Source organism: Taudactylus pleione, unplaced genomic scaffold (genome assembly GCF_031769625.1).
Source record: "Taudactylus pleione unplaced genomic scaffold, aTauple2 ptg000571l, whole genome shotgun sequence".
Classification (NCBI taxonomy): domain Eukaryota; kingdom Metazoa; phylum Chordata; class Amphibia; order Anura; family Myobatrachidae; genus Taudactylus; species Taudactylus pleione.
In genome coordinates, this window is record NW_028284973.1 from 721,576 (window position 1) to 746,549 (window position 24,974).

General features: G+C 43.9%; 1 protein-coding gene across 7 annotated transcripts in view; it reads right to left on the bottom strand.

The window, feature by feature from the left end:
* The window catches only part of NKTR (natural killer cell triggering receptor), a 40,673-nt gene extending 16,391 nt beyond the window's left edge, over nt 1–24,282 (bottom strand). For 6 of the 7 annotated variants that reach the window (XM_088453083.1, XM_088453080.1, XM_088453082.1 and 3 more), the window contains exons 1-8: nt 24,202–24,282; nt 17,267–17,341; nt 9,790–9,864; nt 9,510–9,617; nt 7,758–7,802; nt 5,992–6,079; nt 4,579–4,608; nt 2,849–2,994 (exon numbers count right to left, since the gene is read on the bottom strand). In XM_088453083.1, coding sequence (XP_088309209.1) covers nt 2,849–2,994; nt 4,579–4,608; nt 5,992–6,079; nt 7,758–7,802; nt 9,510–9,617; nt 9,790–9,864; nt 17,267–17,324 — 550 coding nt within the window. In that variant the 5' untranslated portion in view covers nt 17,325–17,341; nt 24,202–24,282. Of the gene's footprint in view, nt 1–2,848; nt 2,995–4,578; nt 4,609–5,991; nt 6,080–7,437; nt 7,803–9,509; nt 9,618–9,789; nt 9,865–17,266; nt 17,342–24,201 lie in introns of those variants that run through there. The other variant, XM_088453084.1, reaches the window with a different exon arrangement.
* Between the last annotated feature and the right edge of the window lie 692 nt (nt 24,283–24,974).

Consider the following 24,974-nt stretch of genomic DNA (forward strand, 5'->3'; position numbering starts at 1 on the left):
TCTTTTCGGGCATTTTTTACCCTCCAATGCGTCAATTTCGCAGAGTGATGAGAATAGGACGCACAAACAGCTTCCACTGATTAAAATGATATACTGCATGCCTATGTTCTGTGTGCAGCTGTATCTGCATGCAAAATGCTGCTTTACAGCGTCACAGCTGCGACTTGTAGTGCACAGAGGTAAGCTGTATGCGGACACAATCTGTGACGCTGCTTCAATCCAACGCAGCAACGACACTTTCTCTCCCCACTTTGCGGCCCCAGCCCCCGTCCTCCAGAATCTAACTGCCCTGATCTCAACTTTGAGCAGCACTCCATCCTCCTTTCACCCAGGTCCAAATTAAAACGCTCATGAGCAAGGCCCTCTCTATCCCTTTGTCTGCATTCATTTCGGGAACCTTGAATAATACCGTTTCCCTCACTGTCCGATAATGATATCAGCAGAAACGTTTTATAAGAAACTAATGTTTAACCTTGTTATCTCTCATTCGATCACAACAGCATTATTATTATCATTTATTTATATGGCGCCACAAGTGTTCCGCAGCGCCTTACAAAGTACATAGACAAATAAGTAACCAGTGACTTACAATACAATACAGTACAGGACATGGATAAACATCGCTATATTAACGATCTCAACGCCCACATAAGCAGCCAAGTGTTAGTTGCTCTAGTGGGGAGTAATAAATAAATTAAATTACAGTAAGGAGAAGCACAAGAGGGTAGAGGGCCCTGCTCGAAAGAGCTTACATTCTTTAAGGGAGGGGCAGACAAACAGGAGTGACACAGATGGGGTGGGCGGGGAGAAAGGAAGATGTAGCAGCAAGTTAGGATGAGAGCTGGAAGGCTTTAATGAAGTAGTGGGTCTTAAGAGCTCGTTTGAAAGATGGTAGAGAGGTGCAGAGTCTGATAGGGAGAGGGAGGGCGTTCCAAAGGTGAGGAGCAGCATGGGCAAAGTCTTGGAGGCGGGAGTGGGAGGAAGTAATCAATTGGCATGAAAGGCGGCGTGTATTAAGTGAACGAAGAGGGCTGACAGAAGAGCGAAGGGAGATGAGATCAGAGATGTAAATGGGAGAGGAATGGGTGAGGGCTTTGTAAGTGAGTGTAAGAGCCTTGAATTGGGTTCTGAAAGGGAATGGGAGCCAGTGGAGGGCTTGCAAAAGAGGGGAGGCAGATGTAGAGCGTTTGGAGAGGAAGATGAGCCGAGCAGCAGCATTGAGCACAGACTGGAGAGGAGAGAGATGGGATTTGGGGAGGCAAGCTAGGAGAAGGTTACAGTAGTCCAATCTGGACATGGCCATGTACAAGGGTTTTGGTAGCATCCTGGGTGAGAAAGGGTCTGAACTTGGAAATATTCTTGAGATGGAAACGACAGGACTGTGAGAGGTTCTGAATGTGTGGTTTGAAGGAGAGGGAAGAGTCCAGGATGATTCCAAGACAATGCACTTCGGGACTAGATGAGATAGTAATGCCATCTATTAATAAAGATATAGCAGGACATGTTGTTATGTAGGAAGGTGGGAAGACTATCAGCTCAGTCTTAGACATATTAAGTTTGAGAAATCGCTGGAACATCCAGGAAGAGATAGCAGAGAGACAGTTAGAGATACGAGTCAGTAGAGAGGGGGAAAGATCAGGTGAGGAAAGGTAGATCTGAGTATCATCAGCATAGAGATGATAATGGAGGTCAAAAGAGCTGATGAGTTTACCTAGAGAAGACGTATAGAGAGAGAATAGGAGAGGTCCAAGAACAGAACCTTGGGGAACACCTACTGTAAGAGGCTGTGGGGGGGAGGAGTCGCCATGAGAGGAAACAGAGAAGGAATGGTCAGAGAGGTAAGAGGACAGCCAGGAAAGAGCAGTGTCACGTAGACCAAGGGAGTGAAGGATATGCAGCAGTAGAGGGTGGTCCACAGTGTCAAAAGCAGCAGAGAGGTCAAGGAGAATGAGCAGGTAGTAGTGGCCCTTGTATTTGGCAGCAAGGAGGTCGTTGCTCACTTTTGAGAGGGCAGTTTCAGTGGAGTGGACAGAACGGAAGCCAGACTGAAAAGGGTCAAGGAGGGAATGGGAGGAAAGAAAGGTGGTGAGGCAGTTGTAAACAATACGCTCAAGGAGTTTGGAGGCAAATGGGAGTTGAGAGATTGGTCGATAGTTAAGAGAGAATGTTAGGATCAAGGTTAGGTTTTTTAAGAATGGGGGAGACACGGGCATGCTTGAATGCAGAAGGAACAGTGCCAGAAGAGAGGGAGAGATTAAGGAGGTGGGCAAGATGGGAGCAGGCAGAAGGAGAGAGGTAGCGGAGGAGGTGGGAGGGGATAGGGTCGAGGGGAGAGGTGGAAGGGGGGTGGGAAGAGAGAAGAGTCTTAACTTCCTCTCCAGTCACAGGGGAGAAGGATGTCACAGTCAGTAAAATGGATGGGGAGGGGAGATCCAGGAAAGGAGGAGGTGGAGAGCTGGGGGACTGGTTGGATATGATGTCCTGACGTATGGAATCAATTTTAGATGTGAAGTAGGTAGCAAAGTCAGGGGCAGAGAGCAAGGAGGGGAGACGAGGAGGGGGTGGGCAGAGGAGGGAGTTGAAGGTGGAAAAGAGACACTGGGGATTTGAGGACTGGGAGGAGATGAGATTCTTGAAATATGACTGTTTAGAGAGGGAAAGGGCAGCACTGTAGGATGACAGCATGAATTTGACTAAGCATTACTAAGACATTTGCTAATCCCATATGAAATGTACTGAATTTGTCACAAGACTGCCCCGGTAAACCACAGACGCCGTGGTTCAGAGAACTGCGCAGCTCACATCATGCTTCTCCAACAGAATAATGCAGGTGTCACGAGACACTTACCATCTTTGTTGGGTTTGGACACCAGCAACCCGCAGTCTATGACTCTCACATCAGCGTAGGGCCGGCTGGCAGCATCGGTCTTCAGGTTCTCTATCTGCTCTATCACTTCAAAACCGGAAATCACAAGCCCAAATACCACATGAACACTGAAAAGGATATTCAATATTGTACAAATCATCGCTGCTTGCCAACAGTCACGTTACACTGCTAAAGGGAGAGGTCATGTTCTCTCAGGCATCATGCAGGGGACCTTATAAACCAGGACAACTAATCTAGTGTTTGCCCTGGGTCTAATCGGGATGTGTGATTTGCCTGACATCATTAGTTTACATTCATCTAATATCAAATGTTTGTCTTTACTGTATGCCATAGACATGGAACTTCAGACACTTCTCATAAAGAGAGATCATCTACCTCAATGCATGGCAAAGACTCCTTCAAAATGTGGGTCCTACCCTGGATGGAACAACAAATATGAGCTCTCAATAAATGGAAGCTCATCAGTTTCTCAATGGACTGGATGAAATCCCATGTACTCCCTTCCAGGTTATATTCAGATCTGCTATTAATATCTCAAGGTGTGTATCCACTACGCGACCTTACTGAGCGATTGCACGATCACGACATCGTCATCGTGCAATCGCTCAGTAATCGGCTGCAAATTGGGCATTTAAATTTCAAAAGCGACCAGCTACGCGCGTACCCGCTGGTTGTTTTTAACATCTATCATCACCCGTACATGCTGGTCAACCTGACGATCACATCAGATTCAGCATCTACGGGGATGATGGACGTGCGCTACTTTATTTATAAAGTGTACCCCACTTTATTTAGGGCTGGCGTACCAAAGAGGTCTTATCCACTCTTTGATGCAGTTTAAGGATGACTTTGGGGCATAAGTAACAAAATATGGGTCTCTCTAGCTGTAACGTGCCCTTTAATAACCAATTCCTTAGCTTTGTACTTTTCCATGCTGGAACTCCTTAAATCACAGAACACTAAACCCTCTGGCTGGTAGGTAGTGCGATATATGGACATAGATGATAACTGGGAAAAGCCATTTGAAGCCGCTTGGAACATTAAATTTAAGCCCATGGAATCGAAAAGCAGAGGTATTCGACATGTGGCTCTCCAGCTGCTGTGGAACCACATAACATGTCCTGCCACAGTTGTGAAATTAGGGCATGCTAAAACTAAAACAGGTCATGCTGGGATGCATAGTTCCACAAGAGTTGGTGGGATGCATGTTGAAGACCCCATGTTCTAAAAATCTTACCCCCCTCTCCATAACATGGCTGCCACTTATAATTCACACTGATAGCATCTGCAGAAAGTGCTGTATCCTGGCTGTGGATATGTAATGACGTAGCCCTGCTGGATGTACGGTTCCCTTTTCACATCCAAAATGATTCGTAATTGTTACATGTACTCTACAGATTTATACAACTTTGTAAAATCCAGTTATATAATATAACCAATACTTCACTTATATACCTTGTTATAATCCTTCAAACCATTCACAGGCCCCACGTTTTATATGAATCTGTCTGCTCTTCCTAATTTTGTTACCCTGAAGCATGATCGTTATCTGTTTACGTGTAAAGTGCTGACACTGCGCAGGGCTGTGCAATAAGGGGACGATGACACAAACAGATGACATACAATGACAAGGAGGCATCGCTGGCAAAAAGGCTTGATGCCAAAAAAAACAAAGTGAAATCTTAGCTTACCCATCGAGATGTGGCGCTGCTTTTGTTGTTCTTTATGGATTACAGGAGAGAAAGCAGAAAATGGGGGAAAAGATAAAAAAATAAGATCAAAATTCCATAAACAACTGACCCCCCCCCCTCATCAGATCTGCAGCCCACAAAGACACAATGTCGTCCACAGACCACAGATGGTGTCATCGAAACACAGATCTTCTATTTTACAACATATCCACAATACACCCACCATGGATGGATGGGCTCGTACACACTGATTTCCCCTGACGCAGGGTGAATTTAGGGAACGCTGCAGGAGGTTTTATTGAGCCCTATGTAGAAGCCACTGGCAGGCCAGAGTGACGCTGAACAGACCGTGCCGCAAATCAATAGGACAGGACGCACCTATGCCCGGTGGGCACTTGTTGCTTCACCATCACATTCCTCATAGGTATCTCTAATCTATTTTTGCAGCGTCGAGTAGACCGTGTTCACCTATTGCATAGCACCAATCCTGAGCCCTGGCAAGCTACTGAAACACCGGTGAGTGGTTATAACAATGGAGCTCTTTCTAGCAATCAGAAATCCAAGTATCCCATTGTAAGCGGTGTGTATTACCCTATTCAGTAAGATCATTAAATGGCGCAAAGCTAATGACGATGACACTTTGCTGGTAACTATTACATGAGATGCAGTGGTGCCCGTTGTCCTCATCCACCACCTACACCCCAAGGACTCCCTGTGGAGCCCTATGGACCCTGAAGAAATAGTGATTTTGCAGTGGCAAACAAACTAAAACCTTGGGCGATGGGGATGAAGACGTATAATACAGTATTGGTGTTCAGCACTTAAAGGGGATTTTGGACCAGTGTGGTGGGTAAGGGGGTTTTCATATATACAGTACATGAGAGACTACTTAAAAAAAAAAGTTCCAGTTTTTGATTTAGCGCACTTGGATCTCACACACTTCAGAGCTCTTACAGGGAAATGGTGCAGTGTAAAAGTAGTTTTGTTGTCAACAGTAAATCAATTAGATTTTTTAATAAACCAACCCCAACTCACTGCAATTCAGGCAGCCAATCAGAGATCAGCTTTCATCAACTTATACCAAACAGATAATTGATTGTTTGCAATCCGAAGCTATTTGTTCATTATTATCTATAATGGAAATTCTCTCCCTACCTCTCATTTAGCCCACAGGTAAGGAACTCTCCCAAATTCCCCACCGCTGGAAGCTGGGCAGCGCTGTTAATGTGAATACAATAAGTTTACGCTCACAGGACATGGGAGATTAAATCCCTCCTCTGCACTTCTATTCTGCTACACTGAATAAGTCTACCTACACGAAAAGAGCGATCCAGCTAACAACACGTGCCGCAAAAGGGGGAGGAACAGTACATAGAGAGGGGACTAAAGTTTTGGAAGGCGACACAAACTTACATAAAAAACTGGGAGCCGTTGGTGTGCTTCCCACGGTTTGCCATAGACAGAAGGAATGCGCGGTCATGTTTGAGAATAAAGTTTTCATCTGTGATATAAAAAAAAAAAAAAAGGGGGAAAAAAATAAAACAATAAGTGTTTAGTGGGTTTACTGGCAGATGAAGAACTAAGCAGCGTAACTAATATACAAAGTTAACCTCCAAGATCCTTTATGCAGAATGGTCAAATGAGGAAAGTGCCTTATAACCTGTGATGATAGGTATGGACGGATCTTGCGGCAGAGTTGCGTACTTATCACTAAAACCAGTAGCCGTCGTTACATCTCTGTTGATAACTGTTACATCCCCCCCCCCCTCTGCTCCCCTCGGGACCCTATAAGCTGTCCAACCCTTCTCTCTGGCACACAAGAGATTAGACAGACAGACACATACGTACACGCTAGTTTTCAGACATAGAATAGACTAAGAAGGTTTGTTATGGTCATGTATATTGTAATAAAGGATTAATGCCTCCCTGTAAGATTTTACAGTCTGCGCGGTGTTAGTCTCCGACAGGAATTATAATCTCAGTGTATTGCGGCGGAATGATTTCTGAACACTATCCTATAATCCATTACACAGCTACCGCTAATATGTCCCACAACCATATTAATGCCACCGGTGCCTCTAGTTGTCGTGCCTGTAAGTAGAAATTAAAGATCTGAATTTGCCCATTTTCTTACCCTGCAACAATCTGATGGAAACAAACAAACAAAAAGCAACAGGCTTCTCTGTAAAGCTCAAACAGCTGCGAGATTGTGTATCATGAACGCCCCCAAGAAAATGTATGTTAAAGAAATCACATTATCTGCAGAACTGAAATGGAAAGAAATCTAAGTAGTGGCCGGGCAGATCACACTTACCTATTTCAGTACACTGTTTAAAGAAAACAAAAAGAAAGCCTTCAGTGGATACAGACCTTGCCATATGGTTATAGCAGTGTAGAAGCACAGATGTATACCTCGCTACCAAACGAAGATTAAGTTACCCCAGTGAGACACCTAACAGCATGCATGCCTAGACCCGCCAATCAAGGGAGTCATTTTACGTTCATTTCTAAATCTAAGCAGAGTTTGGATTAGAACTGGGGGGGGGGGGGGGGGGGAGGGTTTGGGGGGGCTGGAGTGGACTACGGGTCTCTGAATCGGAAAACTTTTATATTCATAGGCCTCACTCTCTGCAGCGGCAAGGGGTACTATGACGGAACAGCTAGTCTTTCGGAGACACAAAAATAGTGACATGATAACATATTCTGAAGAATACAGAGATGGACAAAATGACTCTTATTTAAAATCACTTCCTCCCCTAGAGCGTTACATAAAATCCCAAATGATGGGAGAGCCTCAGTTTACTGGGGAAGGTGCAAGGTAGAGTGAGTTTATTCAGGTACTGAGCTTGCGTTTCTTACCTTAGGATTTTGCAAAAGACCACATTCTCTATAAATAAAAGAATATGTTGACAGTTTTAGGCAGGAAGATAGGAGTTTTCAATGAAAAAGTTGCCTAACCTCCATGCTGAGAATGACACTGATTAACCAACACAGTTAGAAGGTCCCTTTCTAAAATTAAGCAGCTAGGAAAAAATAAAACTTAGGCCCAAGTTCATGCACATGGATTGTTCATGCAACATTAGTCATGCAAGAAAGTCGTCTAACCCTGGACGTTTACATCTGTCTAGCCCTCTCCATGTACAAGTGGAATAAGGAAGTGGAACACGGCGGAACCTTACCTTTGAAATAACCTCCGAAAATGGACTCCCCACCTTTTCCGTTACCTGCGACAGAAAACGCAGCTGTTATATAACCGAGTGAGACAAACTTCTATTCTTCCAGAGCATTACTTAAGCTGCATACACAGACAACGATTTTGTAAATGAACGATTTTAGTAAACGATTTTCGTTCATTTTTTCAAAGGAAAAATAAACCAAAATCGTTTACTAAAATCGTTCATTTACTAAATGTAACGAACGATTTTTTTTTTTTAACTACAAACGATTTTTGCATATTCCCTTACTGAAAATCGTTGAGTTGGTCAGTCTGACTGAACTACAAACGTGAATGCGCATGAACGATAATCGTTCATCGTTTTAACTTAGAAAGTGAACGATTTTTTCAACGATTGAACGATAAACTATATCTTTAACGATAATCGTTCAAAAAATCGGTGTGTGTGTATGCACCTTAAGGATTTATTCACACAGAGAAGTTGGCAAAAGCTGTGTACTTTGAGCAGCCTTATCACATACCTATTGCTAGTACAACAGATGGGAAAATATATTAGAAGCCTTAAAGACCCCCAAAAAACACAACAGTAAACATAAGCACATATTGTAAGTCTAGTATTTGTTGCAAGCATCTTTTAATACAATTAAAGATATTCTCCACGTTTAGAGGACTCCCTTACAAAAGTGACTGCTCCATATAACAGGTGTAGGCCCCATCTACAGGGTCCTCCCAAATAAGACTATATAGTGTATACCCAAATTACCACTGCAGCCCGGAAGACCTTTATAACTTGCATCTGCTGCTTACTGGACACATGCAGCTCTAATTCCAGTAAGTGCCCAATTACAACGGACAGGCTGACCCCAATAAAGGAACTCCCCTCTTCCTCACGGCCGAGTCTACAAGTGAGGGTTACTTTTCCCGATTCCATGAACCTCCCACTGATACTAACAAACCTGTCTCCCTCACTTCCCCCTATTCTCCGACGTAGTTTAGATGATGAGCAAAAATGTGAAACCTCAGCCTACGGCAATTAAAAACCAACAGGTAAAGAGGCACTTGTGTTCATTATGCTTGCACAATGCCATAATTCCCAACTTTGCCAAAACCCAATAGTAACCAAATAACCCATCACCATGATCTTCCACACATTCCTTGCCATAAGGCCACTTGCCTCAGCTGTTTGACTGTGTGTTGATTATCCCCTAGTAATACGACGGGTTACAAAGTGATTATGGGAAAGGGAGGGCAAACAATGGAACTGCTCTGCAGATTTAGGTGCAACATTTCAGAAAATGGGTAATGTTCTATAAAATTATTTTATTCATTTCTTTAGATTTACATTACATCTATCTATTTCATTTATCAATTTTTATTAAATGTACATGAATTCTATTTGCGCCCCCTTCTTTTCTAGTTATCTTGCTTCCTATTAGGGGCTAGGCACTCTTTAGGTTAGCTGCTTATAAGATTTAATTCCTAGACCACAGCGCCCGACTATCTTTTACTTACATTACATATAGATTACAAAGAGAAAACAAATAAATATAGGTTTAGAGTATGGATGTGCAGGCTCGGTTTTACTCGGATTTACTCGGTTCTTATCGCCACTTTACTGCAAATTCGGATTTATTATATTGGCTAACCAAAACACATGATAGGCGATAGCCAATAAAATGCTGTTTAAAGATCCGAGTAAAACCGAACCCGCTCACCCCTGGTTTAGAGTATCTGACTGCGTACCCCTCCACATTACCTTCACTGAAGTCACCACCCTGGATCATAAAGTTTTTCACCACTCGATGAAATGTGGAACCCTTATAGCATAACTTTTTCCCTGTCACTTTTCCAATTCCCTTTTCACCTGGGGAAGAAGGGAAAAAAATAATTAGTAGCGATATACATTTCTTAAACCATATATTTTAGTTTTACAGATGTGAATATATGTACATACGGGTCCCGTTGTCTAATACTACAATATAGAAAAACACACGCATGTCTGAAGGACACCCAAAGACACCCAAGCGAGCACCTACCTGTACACAAGCACAGGAAATTCCTGCACGTTTTTGGACACACATCAGAGAAGAGCTGAAAAATAATACGGCCAACTGCGGGGAAGAAAAATAAAAGGTTACATAAGTTTACCAGGAGACGGAACAGGAATTTCGCACGTTTCACTGTCCCGTTCACCCGACAAAAGAAACAGAACAGAGGAGACACGGATTAAAGAGAGACTTAAATATTTTGATCGCGGAAAACTCCACTGTAGGTGGAGCGATGCCCGCGGCCCTTCCACACTCTAATAACCAACCCGATTCTTTTTTCACAAGATGTAAGCACCAAATTAGTGCACAGAGGGGCTCTTCAATTGGGGGCTATCACAAAAGTAGGGGTCTGCTAAGAGGCCAGTACTGTGAACGGGTCTCCAGTCATAGCTGAACGGTTGTGGCATGATGCATTTAATGATCAGTGAGATCTGTCAATACACATTTTTGTTGGTTATATGCTTGTTAATGGGCTGATCTGTACTGAAGTGTATAGTGTATATGTAAAGGTAATATATATCCCAGTCACTCAGTATCTCAGTGTATAGTGTATGTACAGGTCATATATCCTCCCAGTGACCCAGTATCTCAGTGTATAGTGTATGTACAGGTCATATATCCTCCCAGTGACCCAGTATCTCAGTGTATCTGTATGTACAGGTCATATCCTCCCAGGGACCCAGTATCTCAGTGTACACTCTATGTACAGGTCATATATCCTCCCAGTGACCCAGTATCTCAGTGTATCTGTATGTACAGGTCATATCCTCCCAGTCACTCAGTATCTCAGTGTATAGTGTATATACAGGTCATATATCCTCCCAGTATCTCAGTGTATAGTGTATATACAGGTCATATATCCTCCCAGTGACCCAGTATCTCAGTGTATACTGTATGTACAGGTCATATATCCTCCCAGTCACTCAGTATCTCAGTGTATAGTGTATATACAGGTCATATATCCTCCCAGTGACCCAGTATCTCAGTGTATCTGTATGTACAGGTCATATCCTCCCAGTCACTCAGTATCTCAGTGTATACTGTATGTACAGGTCATATATCCTCCCAGTGACCCAGTATCTCAGTGTATACTGTATGTACAGGTCATATATCCTCCCAGTCACTCAGTGTATAGTGTATATACAGGTCATATATCCTCCCAGTCACTCAGTATCTCAGTGTATAGTGTATATACAGGTCATATATCCTCCCAGTATCTGTGTATACTGTATGTGCAGGTCATATATCCTCCCAGTGACCCAGTATCTCAGTGTATACTGTATGTACAGATCATATATCCTCCCAGTCACTCAGTGTATAGTGTATATACAGGTAATATATATCCCAGTCACTCAGTATCTCAGTGTATAGTGTATATACAGGTCATATATCCTCCCAGTCACTCAGTATCTCAGTGTATAGTGTATATACAGGTCATATATCCTCCCAGTGACCCAGTATCTCAGTGTATCTGTATGTACAGGTCATATCCTCCCAGTCACTCAGTATCTCAGTGTATACTGTATGTACAGGTCATATATCCTCCCAGTATCTGTGTATAGTGTATGTACAGGTAATATATCCTCCCAGTGACCCAGTATCTCAGTGTATAGTGTATGTACAGGTAATATATCCTCCCAGTGACCCAGTATCTCAGTGTATACTGTATATACAGGTCATATATCCTCCCAGTGACCCAGTATCTCAGTGTATCTGTATGTACAGGTCATATCCTCCCAGTCACTCAGTATCTCAGTGTATAGTGTATATACAGGTCATATATCCTCCCAGTGACCCAGTATCTCAGTGTACACTCTATGTACAGGTCATATATCCTCCCAGTGACCCAGTATCTCAGTGTATACTGTATGTGCAGGTCATATATCCTCCCAGTGACCCAGTATCTCAGTGTATACTGTATGTACAGGTCATATATCCTCCCAGTCACTCAGTGTATAGTGTATATACAGGTAATATATATCCCAGTCACTCAGTATCTCAGTGTATAGTGTATATACAGGTCATATATCCTCCCAGTCACTCAGTATCTCAGTGTATAGTGTATATACAGGTCATATATCCTCCCAGTGACCCAGTATCTCAGTGTATCTGTATGTACAGGTCATATCCTCCCAGTCACTCAGTATCTCAGTGTATACTGTATGTACAGGTCATATATCCTCCCAGTATCTGTGTATAGTGTATGTACAGGTAATATATCCTCCCAGTGACCCAGTATCTCAGTGTATACTGTATGTACAGGTCATATCCTCCCAGTCACTCAGTGTATAGTGTATATACAGGTCATATATCCTCCCAGTGACCCAGTATCTTAGTGTATACTGTATATACAGGTCATATCCTCCCAGTCACTCAGTATCTCAGTGTATAGTGTATATACAGGTCATATATCCTCCCAGTGACCCAGTATCTCAGTGTATCTGTATGTACAGGTCATATCCTCCCAGTCACTCAGTATCTCAGTGTATACTGTATGTACAGGTCATATATCCTCCCAGTGACCCAGTATCTCAGTGTATACTGTATGTACAGGTCATATATCCTCCCAGTCACTCAGTGTATACTGTATGTACAGGTCATATATCCTCCCAGTCACTCAGTATCTCAGTGTATAGTGTATATACAGGTCATATATCCTCCCAGTGACTCAGTGTATAGTGTATATACAGGTCATATCCTCCCAGTCACTCAGTGTATAGTGTATATACAGGTAATATATATCCCAGTGACCCAGTATCTCAGTGTATCTGTATGTACAGGTCATATCCTCCCAGTCACTCAGTATCTCAGTGTATACTGTATGTACAGGTCATATATCCTCCCAGTGACCCAGTATCTCAGTGTATCTGTATGTACAGGTCATATATCCTCCCAGTATCTGTGTATAGTGTATGTACAGGTAATATATCCTCCCAGTGACCCAGTATCTCAGTGTATACTGTATGTACAGGTCATATCCTCCCAGTCACTCAGTGTATAGTGTATATACAGGTAATATATATCCCAGTCACTCAGTATCTCAGTGTATATACAGGTCATATCCTCCCAGTCACTCAGTATCTCAGTGTATACTGTATGTACAGGTCATATATCCTCCCAGTCACTCAGTATCTCAGTGTATAGTGTATATACAGGTCATATATCCTCCCAGTCACTCAGTATCTGAGTGTATACTGTATATACAGGTCATATATCCTCCCAGTGACCCAGTATCTCAGTGTATCTGTATGTACAGGTCATATATCCTCCCAGTGACCCAGTATCTCAGTGTATACTGTATGTACAGGTCATATATCCTCCCAGTCACTCAGTGTATAGTGTATATACAGGTAATATATATCCCAGTCACTCAGTATCTCAGTGTATAGTGTATATACAGGTCATATATCCTCCCAGTCACTCAGTATCTCAGTGTATATACAGGTCATATCCTCCCAGTCACTCAGTGTATATACAGGTAATATATATCCCAGTGACCCAGTATCTCAGTGTATCTGTATGTACAGGTCATATCCTCCCAGTCACTCAGTGTATAGTGTATATACAGGTCATATATCCTCCCAGTCACTCAGTATATCTGTATGTACAGGTCATATATCCTCCCAGTCACTCAGTGTATCTGTATGTACAGGTCATATATCCTCCCAGTCACTCAGTGTATACTGTATATACAGGTCATATATCCTCCCAGTCACTCAGTGTATACTGTATGTACAGGTCATATATCCTCCCAGTCACTCAGTATCTCAGTGTATAGTGTATATACAGGTCATATATCCTCCCAGTCACTCAGTATCTCAGTGTATAGTGTATATACAGGTCATATATCCTCCCAGTGACCCAGTATCTCAGTGTATACTGTATGTGCAGGTCATATATCCTCCCAGTGACCCAGTATCTCAGTGTATACTGTATGTACAGGTCATATCCTCCCAGTGACCCAGTATCTCAGTGTATACTGTATATACAGGTCATATCCTCCCAGTCACTCAGTATCTCAGTGTATAGTGTATATACAGGTCATATATCCTCCCAGTCACTCAGTATCTCAGTGTATACTGTATATACAGGTCATATATCCTCCCAGTCACTCAGTGTATAGTGTATATACAGGTAATATATATCCCAGTCACTCAGTATCTCAGTGTATAGCGTATGTACAGGTCATATATCCTCCCAGTGACCCAGTATCTCAGTGTATACTGTATGTACAGGTCATATATCCTCCCAGTCACTCAGTATATCTGTATATACAGGTCATATATCCTCCCAGTCACTCAGTGTATACTGTATATACAGGTCATATATCCTCCCAGTCACTCAGTGTATAGTGTATATACAGGTCATATATCCTCCCAGTCACTCAGTATCTCAGTGTATACTGTATATACAGGTCATATATCCTCCCAGTCACTCAGTGTATAGTGTATATACAGGTAATATATCCTCCCAGTCACTCAGTATCTCAGTGTATACTGTATATACAGGTCATATATCCTCCCAGTCACTCAGTGTATAGTGTATATACAGGTCATATATCCTCCCAGTCACTCAGTGTATAGTGTATATACAGGTAATATATCCTCCCAGTCACTCAGTATCTCAGTGTATAGTGTATATACAGGTCATATATCCTCCCAGTCACTCAGTGTATAGTGTATATACAGGTCATATATCCTCCCAGTCACTCAGTATCTCAGTGTATACTGTATATACAGGTCATATATCCTCCCAGTGACCCAGTATCTCAGTGTATCTGTATGTACAGGTCATATATCCTCCCAGTCACTCAGTGTATAGTGTATATACAGGTAATATATATCCCAGTCACTCAGTATCTCAGTGTATAGCGTATGTACAGGTCATATATCCTCCCAGTCACTCAGTGTATCTGTATGTACAGGTCATATATCCTCCCAGTCACTCAGTGTATACTGTATATACAGGTCATATATCCTCCCAGTCACTCAGTGTATAGTGTATATACAGGTCATATATCCTCCCAGTCACTCAGTATCTCAGTGTATACTGTATATACAGGTCATATATCCTCCCAGTCACTCAGTGTATAGTGTATATACAGGTAATATATCCTCCCAGTCACTCAGTATCTCAGTGTATACTGTATATACAGGTCATATATCCTCCCAGTATCTGTGTATAGTGTATGTACAGGTCATATATCCTCCCAGTCACTCAGTGTATAGTGTATATACAGGTCATATATCCTCCCAGTCACTCAGTGTATCTGTATGTACAGGTCATATATCCTCCCAGTCACTCAGTATCTCAGTGTATAGTGTATATACAGGTCATATATCCTCCCAGTCACTCAGTGTATCTGTATGTACAGGTCATATATCCTCCCAGTCACTCAGTGTATAGTGTATATACAGGTAATATATATCCCAGTCACTCAGTATCTCAGTGTATACTGTATATACAGGTCATATATCCTCCCAGTCACTCAGTGTATAGTGTATATACAGGTAATATATCCTCCCAGTCACTCAGTATCTCAGTGTATACTGTATATACAGGTCATATATCCTCCCAGTCACTCAGTGTATACTGTATATACAGGTCATATATCCTCCCAGTCACTCAGTGTATAGTGTATATACAGGTCATATATCCTCCCAGTCACTCAGTATCTCAGTGTACATATATATATATATATCTCCTCCCAGTCACTTAGGACCGTATTTAATTTTAAGTGAAAAGTCGGAATCGGCGAGAAAGTTTCGCTGATGACGTCATTTCGCCAGGCGGAAAAGTATCGCCGTATTCAATTTGAATGACTTTCCACCTAGGCAAATGTAATAGGCGGAAAAGTTTCGCCTATGAATAGCAGACGGAGATAAAAGTGCAGAATTGGGGTTTTGGGGTGCAACGTTGCGGGAACCCCCGTGCAGCCTTCAGACAGTCCCCCAAAGGTAAACTGTGTAAAAAAAAAACCACTTACAAACACCCCAAAAAATTACTTTTATTTTGGGGGCAAAAAAAAAAATGTTGGGTGACAAAGTTAAAAACTAGCAACTAGACTACAGGGGGGTCCCCAAGTATGCTCCAGGTGTTTTTTTCATTGCAGGGGCTTGCGGCAGGTGGATTTTTCACGATTTTTTCAACTTATCTTTAGCAACTTTTAAATATGCTGACGCCCATTTTCATATACCCCAAATTTGCTGGGATGAGTTATTTTCTGCCAAAAAAACCTCCTGAATACTATTCTGCACCTCTTATACAGAAACGCAATTGGGCAGCTATTGAGCCTGTTTAAAAACACCAAATACCTTCAGCAAGCCAAATCGGGGGGTACCATAGCTAACCCCCATGTCAGAGCATCTTTTGGGGGGTGTCAGGCTGATTTCCCCAAATCTGACATGACTTTCCGCTTGTTTAAGTTTCGCCGGGTCCCGTTTTCGCGTACTTTCAAATTGAATACGGGGTAAAGCGGGCACGCGCGCGATACTTTACCGCCTGCAAAACACGCGATGTAGGCGAAAAGTCTAGGACGTGAAAAAGTATCGCGGGTCCGCTCAAATTGAATACGGCTCTATGTGTCTCAGCGTGGACTGTATATACAGGTCACATAAGTCGCTCGGTACACAATCACACAACCCAGCAGGAAGTTCTGGTTAGTCAGTGTCTCAGTCTGTGTAAATAAGATCTCTTGTTCTACAGCGCTGGGCCTCAGTGCCCCGATCATATACAATCATTATAACAGTGACCTGCCAGAGTTTCTCCAGAGATAGGTAAATTATTATTCAATAGTTCCAATATGGTATATAATAGTAAGTATATTCATAGGCAGCAGAATAACTAAATAAGCAGCTGGTAAACTAAGGAGGAAGCCACGTGTGATTGTAACTCCAGATAGGCTATTTTCAGCTCTTCTGCGGAATAATTAGCTCAGCCTCAAGGTAAAATACAGAAACTCTACATTTCAGAGTCCTCACATGTGGCAGCGTTAGCAAGTTCAAATATATAAAATATATAGTGGCGCGTGCGCGAGAGAGTGGCGAGCAAAGGATTCTGCCTCTTGGATAGCCGCGGCACTCACAGCACTTGTGACACAAACTCATCCTAACTACCTAGTACACTATATGCGAACTAAGGCCCAAAATTGAGGAAAACGTGCGCAACACAGGAATGGCGCAAAAAGAAGAAGTGTATGAGGACACATCTGTACCATCTAAGTGGCGGGCAGAGCACAATACATAAATTAGTGGAAAAATAACACATCTGGTAAACATTTCATTCTACCATATGTAAAGTATAATTGATGTATTTTCCACTGTATCAAATGTGTGAACATTCATAGGGAGAAAGCAAAGATTATTATTTCTAACTATCTATAAAACCCCCAAATGGAGAAAATTGTTACAAAAGAAAACGTAGGCTGTTCATCTTAAACTAGATGACGTAGCAGTGTTCTACTTACCGGGTTCCCGATTAATCTCCACGTCGAAGTAGCACTGGGGGCGAGCTTTCTCTCCCATCTTGGCTGAAACACAACCTTCAAATCAGACAGGAAAAGGGAACATTTCAGGACAAAAGGGAAAACAAATGCGGTGCCAAGCGCCTGCGCCCTCAACACAACCCCATGGCAGCAGGCTGCATAAAGGAGATAAATTATCTGTAAGAATAGAGCTGTCCCAATAAGCACCAGCATTATATATATGCATCTAGTACAACAGGTTTTACCTCCCCGGGTACTCTGCCAAACCCCTCCTTCAGGTATACTCTATATCCAGCATCACAGAGTCAAACCAATAATCTTGTATATGTAAAATTACACAGGACGTCCCATGCAAATCTAATGACCTAGCTACATGTTTCTTCCATTCACATACGGGCTGTCCGAGCTGCAGGTTTATACAGGGAAAGGAGCAATTCAGCCTGAAAAGCACTGGTGCACGTGCACAGGATGACTGTCAATGAGCCGACGATCTAGCAAATATATTTATAGTCAAATAATTTCAAGCTTCAATGAATAAGAGGAAAAGTTAAGTGATCTTTGTACTCGTTTCCTATTTACAATGGGGGTGGCCGTCCTGTGAGCGTAACGTACTTCAATCGATCAATTAACCAAATACTAGAGACATCACCGAGACACAACATTTAACCAAGAAAAAAGTAGCCTCCATTACTTTTATTCTGCGTATACTTTCAATGGATTACTCTGAATTCAATTAGATTGACAGAATTTAGCAAATCTCCAAAAAGTAACATGCAGAAATCCCGTCTTGCAGTTTACTTACAGATAACAAGATAACATTTAGCTTCAATACGCCACGCAGCGCGACTTGCCGGGCGTGAGTGAGCCAAAGTCCCGTGCTACACTGCTAGCGTCGGGTTGCTTGTTTTGCCGAAAATGCATCTACGTCGCAATGCGATGTGATTAGGCTGCACCAGTAGACTGTGCTGAGTAATTTGCTATGTGACACTTGTATGTCGGTGTGCACCTGAGTCTGTCTATGAGCCACAACGGAACATGGAATGAAAAAAGCTGCGGCTGCTACATTGTAGCACTTCGTATACAGATACGGAGACTCCGTCGCACACAGAAATACAGCGCGACTGCAATAAAGATGTGCAAGGACATATCTGTATAGCATCAGAAGCCAGCAGTATACAGAGAAATACAATGTATAAACTAAACATTCAGCCATTATAGTACAGGTTGAGTCTCCCATATCCAAAATGCTTGGGACCAGGGCGTTTTGGATAACGGAATATTCCGTATTTTGGAATATTTGCATATCATAATGAAATATCTTGGGAATGGGACCCCAATATACACACAGAATGCATGTGTTATATACACCTTATACACACAGCCTGCAGGTCATTGTATACAATATTTTCAATAATTTTGTGGCTCAAGCAAAGTTTGTGTACACATATGAAATTAATTTATGTTTCATATACACCTTATACACACAGCCTATAGGTCATTTTATACAATATGTTTAATAATTTGTGCCTTAGACAAAGTTTGTGTACATTGAACCATCAAAAATCAAAGGTTTCATTATCTCAGTCATGCCAAAATGATTCCGTATTTCTGAATATTTGGATATGGGAGACTCAACCTGTACATAATACATATAAGATGTGAACTTAATATTAAAATTATATGCTCAGACAACAGCCACAATTTGAAGTACACTATTATTCCAGGATATATACATTCCATTTTAATTTAGGGAAAAGCAATTCCCATGTATTTATAGGTATTCACAGAACTGGGAGATTTCTACAGGACAACAAACTCCAAAACAATGGCTTATAAATATATAGTAATAGAGTAAGCGAACGCTTATTATACTATACTGTAATATGTCTGACCAGCACTATGGGCTCATTATTATCAAACTGTAAAGAAATCAATCTGATGGTGACAACAGAATGAATACAATGTAGTTAGCCAAACTGACATATTTTTATTACATGTGAAATCTGTACATACATAGACCACTACCTGTAGGTATTTAGATCTGCGGCATCGCGACCGCCGGTCTCATAACTACATCTCCCTGTAATCCTTCAAATTGCAAAATACAGATGAACAAACACACGTGTATATTTAAATGTAAATCATTCTTTACAAAGACTTCTTGTTTGAGGTCATAAATACAAACAATGATTTGCTTTGTGGCGTGTGGTAAATGCTCTAAAAATACAGGTTTGCAGATACGCTGCACATTTCAATCTGTAAAGAGACCCCAAGATCTAGAACTGAAGAACACTCTCTCACTACAGAAACATTCAGAAATTGATCATTTATGCTTTCTGTGACTGACCAGATAGCAGCGACATGGATAGAAACACTACCAGTGACTATAAGACGTAAGGGCTCGTACACACGCACAATGAAATGGGCACACACGCACTCGTTAATGTGCACCAGTAAAGCCAGGTGCAATCTCTGTGAGTCTAATGATGGACTCCTCATCCACATACTGTCTGTCAAAGCTTCGCTACATGTCTATTGGAGGGTTACCGACAGCATACAGAATAGTAACACTCGATGGAATTAAATAGGGATTATAAGGGAATACTTTTTTTTTTTTAAATACTGAGTGTATAGTGCATGACTGAGCCTGTGTGATAGGAACAAAATGGTTATACATGATCAGGCTCTGTACAAGCCACAAAGTTCTGTGATATAAGCTGTATATAACGGTTATCGGCAATAGTGATGGAACGATTTCTTCGGCTGCATCTTGCACTTAACGTGGCTCAGATTTATATATCTGTAAAAGACTGTGTTCAAAGTCATTGCAGTCGAGTTATGATCAATTGTCTATTTGACATTGTGTATCTTGGAAGGGCTGACTTGTATCACGTCTCTACACATCACAGGTGCCAACAAATTCTGCAGGGTGAATACAGTACAGAAATAGAACAAATATACCCTGGTTAGAGTACACTGGCTCAGTATACATTGACAACATGGCACAAAGCTGCTAGAGCTTGCAAGCTAAAGGATCATTTCAGGTTTTGTTTTTAATCTGCTGTATAAATTGACTGCTCCCTGCACTGATATTTGTGGGGGTTCCATTCTTTTGCATTTAGGATAATCGTGATGGAATTAAGGGTCTCATTCAGACCCAGTCGCAAGCGCTGAGCACTCGCAAACGGGTCGATGTTGACCCACTGGGCAAGCGTACGTCGGAGCCGGCTCCGCATGCGCGAGACCCGGTTAGCAACGGGCGCTCCGTCGCTACGGGTCTTGCACCAAAGGGGCAAAGGGGACAGCTCACCCCGTTTGGGAGGCGGGCAGGGGGTGGTGGCCGGCCAAATGGAGGCGTTCCCGACGGAACGCTTGCCGTTTCCGACGGAACGCTTGCCGTTTGAGGGCGGCCCCACTGACATCAGCAATGATGTCAGTGGGGAGCTTCCTGCTCGATCAGAGCAGGCAGCTCCCTGGGGCTTGCTCTTGCCGAGACCCAACCTTAGGGTTTCGTCGCAAGCCCCGATGGTCTTGACCATCGCGACCATCACCCTGGTCAGTCGCTAAGCTGTGGGTTGTAACCCATAGCTTAGCTAGTGACCAGGAGGCCGCACTTCAAGATGCAAGCGGCCGCCCTCATTCAGAGCGACCGCTTGCATCTTAACACCGACTCTGAATGAGGACCTAAGTCTTCAAGCGGTAGGACCAGTTGCTCATTGCATGCCGATGCAGACAGTAATAGCGTGCCCACCTACCAATATACTGCTCCAATAAGAGCATCTGAAAGACTATGGGGCAAAAGCCACTAGATTACAGCATTAAGCACGGCTATATAGTAAATTTATGATGAGGTGGTTGCCAAGCTATATACCGCTGTCTCTGCACAAAGTGTCGACTTTTGGGGTCATTTGTCAAAGGTGATCTTTTCAGAGGAGTAACAATGAAAGAGAAGAGGAACAAATACAGATAACAACGCTAAAACATTTAGTTCTATACAATATACAAACAAGAGAGGGGGTTCAGTGACTGAGCTGCTCTCTGATCATATACAGAAAACATTTTGCAGAGCAATTTCATTGGGGGGCTATAAAGGATTTGTTATATATAGGGCAGTTATGAAGAGCAAAAACTCATAGCTGGACTATACTATGGACAGACATTGATAGTGGATGGTTTACAACAGGGGTATTCAACTTGCAGCCCTCCAGGTGCTGTGGAACTATATATCCCAGTATGCCCTCTAATTTTAGCATGCCCTAATAGCAAAGCTGCAATGGTGGCTTTCCAATGTTTGATGCCATCAAATGGTGCGGAATCAATAATCTTCCTATGATAAAATGCACCTGTGAAAAATCTACTCCGGCTGTCTCTTTTGCACATACGGGGATTCTTGCACGACTGACCAAATGGTTTTAATATGATGGTTAGTTGCCATCGTACAATTAGAGGTCAAAAGCCTATTCTCCATTTGATGACAGGCTTCCAATGCCCATCCCTCTGTAGATGACCTTAACATGTGCTAAGAACCAAAAGGTCAGTTGCTCTATGCCAGAAGTTCCCAAACGCGATCCTTAAGGCACCCCAACAGTTCAGGTTTTAGAGACATCCATGTTTGAGCACAGGTGGTTAAATTAAATTGACAAGCGTTACTAATTAAGTTATCTGTGGTCAAGTATGGATATCTTTAAAACCTGCACTGTTAGGGTGCCTTGAGGACTGCGTCTGGGAACCTCTGCTCTATGCAGTGTACATAAGAATAATTTACATTACACAGTATATAAAATACAAGCAGGGAGGGTTATCCTGATCTGAAGAGCTGGCATTCATTTAATATAGCTCACGTGCTGTCCCAGTAAAAGAAAACTGTCATTATTATGACCCACTATCTGTCAATGTAATACAACTATATTGTGTATATATGGGGAGTGATATCCTAGGTCACTATCAATATCACTGTACTGTTCAAATGGATAATATATGTGTGTTACTCTAATTCTGTTATATGATTGTACTGTGAATAGATTTATGTATATTTGGGTGCAGGGTATGACAGGATGGACGGGAGTGGAAAGTCATGCAGTGTCTATACCCAGAATGGGGGGGCCAGGCTGGGCTATCTCACTTTTACTGGGGTAACGGGTGTCTTGGACTGGGCTGCCTAGGAATGGAGGGGGAAGGTTGGGTTCCTGGGCTCGGTTATCTCAGGTATGGTGATGTGCCGGGCTGGGCTGTCCTTGTTATGTATGGTGATGGGGTCCCAGGCTGGTCTATCCCAGGTATGGAGGGATAATGGGGGTGCCTGGCTGGTCTATCCCAGTTAAAAAGACGTGATGGGGGTGCCGGGCTGGTTTATTCCAGGTATGGAGGAGTGATGGGGGTACCAGCATGGTCTATGCCAGGTATGGAGGGATGATGGGGTGCCGGGTTGGTTTATCACAGGTACGGAGAGGTGATAGGGGTGCCGGGGTGGACTATCCCATGTATGGAGGGGGTGATGGGGTGCCGGGCTGGTCTATCCCAGTTACGGAGAGGTGATAGGGGTGCCGGGATGGTCTATCCCATGTATGGAGGGGGTGATGGGGTGCCGGGCTGGTCTATCCCAGTTACGGAGAGGTGATGGGGGTGCCAGGCGGTACTATCCCAGGTATGGAGGGGTGCTGGGCTGGTCTATCCCATGTACGGAGAGGTGATGGGGGTGCCGGGCTGGTCTATCCCAGGTACGGAGGTGATGGGGGTGCCGGGATGGTCTATCCCATGTACGGAGAGGTGATGGGGGGGCCGGGTTGGTCTATCCCATGTATGGAGAGGTGATGGGGGTCCTGGACTGGTCTATCCCAGTTATGAAGGGGTGATGGGGGTGCCGGGCTGGTCTATCCCAGTTACAGAGACGTGATGGGGGTGCCGGGCTGGTTTATTCCAGGTATGGAGGAGTGATGGGGGTACCAGCCTGGTCTATGCCAGGTATGGAGGGATGATGGGGTGCCGGGTTGGTTTATCACAGGTATGGAGGGGTGATAGGGGTGCCGGGATGGTCTATCCCATGTATGGAGGGGGTGATGGGGTGCCGGGCTGGTCTATCCCAGTTACGGAGAGGTGATGGGGGTGCCGGCCGGTACTATCCCAATTACGGAGAGATGATGGGGGTGCCAGGCTGGTCTATCCCAGTTACGGAGAGGTGATGAGGGTGCCGGGCTGGTCTATCCCAGGTATGGAGGGGTGATGGGGGTGCTGGGCTGGTCTATCCCAGTTACGGAGAGGTGATGAGGGTGCCGGGCTGGTCTATCCCAGGTATGGAGGGGTGATGGGGGTGCTGGGCTGGTCTATCCCATGTACGGAGAGGTGATGGGGGGGCTGGGTTGGTCTATCCCATGTATGGAGGGGTGATGGGGGTCCTGGACTGGTCTATCCCAGTTATGAAGGGGTGATGGGGGTGCCGGGCTGGTCTATCCCAGTTACAGAGACGTGATGGGGGTGCCGGGCTGGTTTATTCCAGGTATGGAGGAGTGATGGGGGTACCAGCCTGGTCTATGCCAGGTATGGAGGGATGATGGGCTGGTCTATCCCAGTTACGGAGAGGTGATGAGGGTGCCGGGCTGGTTTATCCCAGGTATGGAGGGGTGATGGGGGTCCTGGACTGGTCTATCCCAGTTATGAAGGGGTGATGGGGGTGCCGGGCTGGTTTATCCCAGATATGGAGATCCCGAGCTTAGCTGCTACGGTATGGTGGGTCTCTGGCTGGGCTGCCCCTTATAGAGAAAGGGGGGGTGGGGGAGAGAACCTGGCCTGGGCGGTTCCGTTAGGAGGGGTGATGGGGGTGCCGAGCTGGGCATCCCCAGGTACGGAGTGAGATGAGGTGCCGGGTCAGCCCTGTTGTGGTTGGAGGGATGCGGGTATAAGGCCCCGCCGCCAGTGATTACCCCGCAGAGCCACCGCCACAGCGTCTCCTCCTTCTCCCAGACGTCCTGCTCCTTCTGCAGAGTGGGCGGGGATCGGGGGGGCCTCAGCCGCGGTGTACGCTGGGTACGGTGACGCAGAAGGCTGCCCTCGCCAGTGCCTGTCGGGGAGTTGCTAGACATCGGCTGCAACGTGGCGGATTCCTAGCACTGCAGCAGCAGCAACTAAGGGGGGGCGGGGAGACGGTGGTTGGGAATGTGTGTGTGCTACAAGCAACCCGCGGCTGTTTTTTGTCTCCTGGAGAACTACAAGTAGCAGCATGTCCTGAGGCTTGCATGTTACCCCCGGGTACTACCCGTGCTCTGCGCCAGTCCGCATTGGCACTGCCCCTACCATGTGTCACTATATGTATATGGGTAGTGGACAGATCCCCTTCAGTATGTAAATGTTTAACTCTCTCCCTGCATTACACCCCCTTTCCTTACTGAGCCAGTTACCTGGTTATAAAGGTATTGGTGGTGATGTGGAATCATTCCCTTTGCACTGCTGCTATTAGATGATTGCCTGGAAATAGGTCTCCATGGAGACTGAAACATTGACCTTATTTGATGATCATTTATTAATGAATAATTAAACCTGATTTTACATGCCTGAACAAAACCTGGTGAGTGCCTACATTTTGACTGTAGATAGACAGAAGCTTATTCGCAGCCATGATTGCCAGGCCACCTATGAGGGGCTAATAAAGTGGTGGGTGTGTCAGTCTCTGCAGTCAGTCTCTCACTGCCTGGGGAAC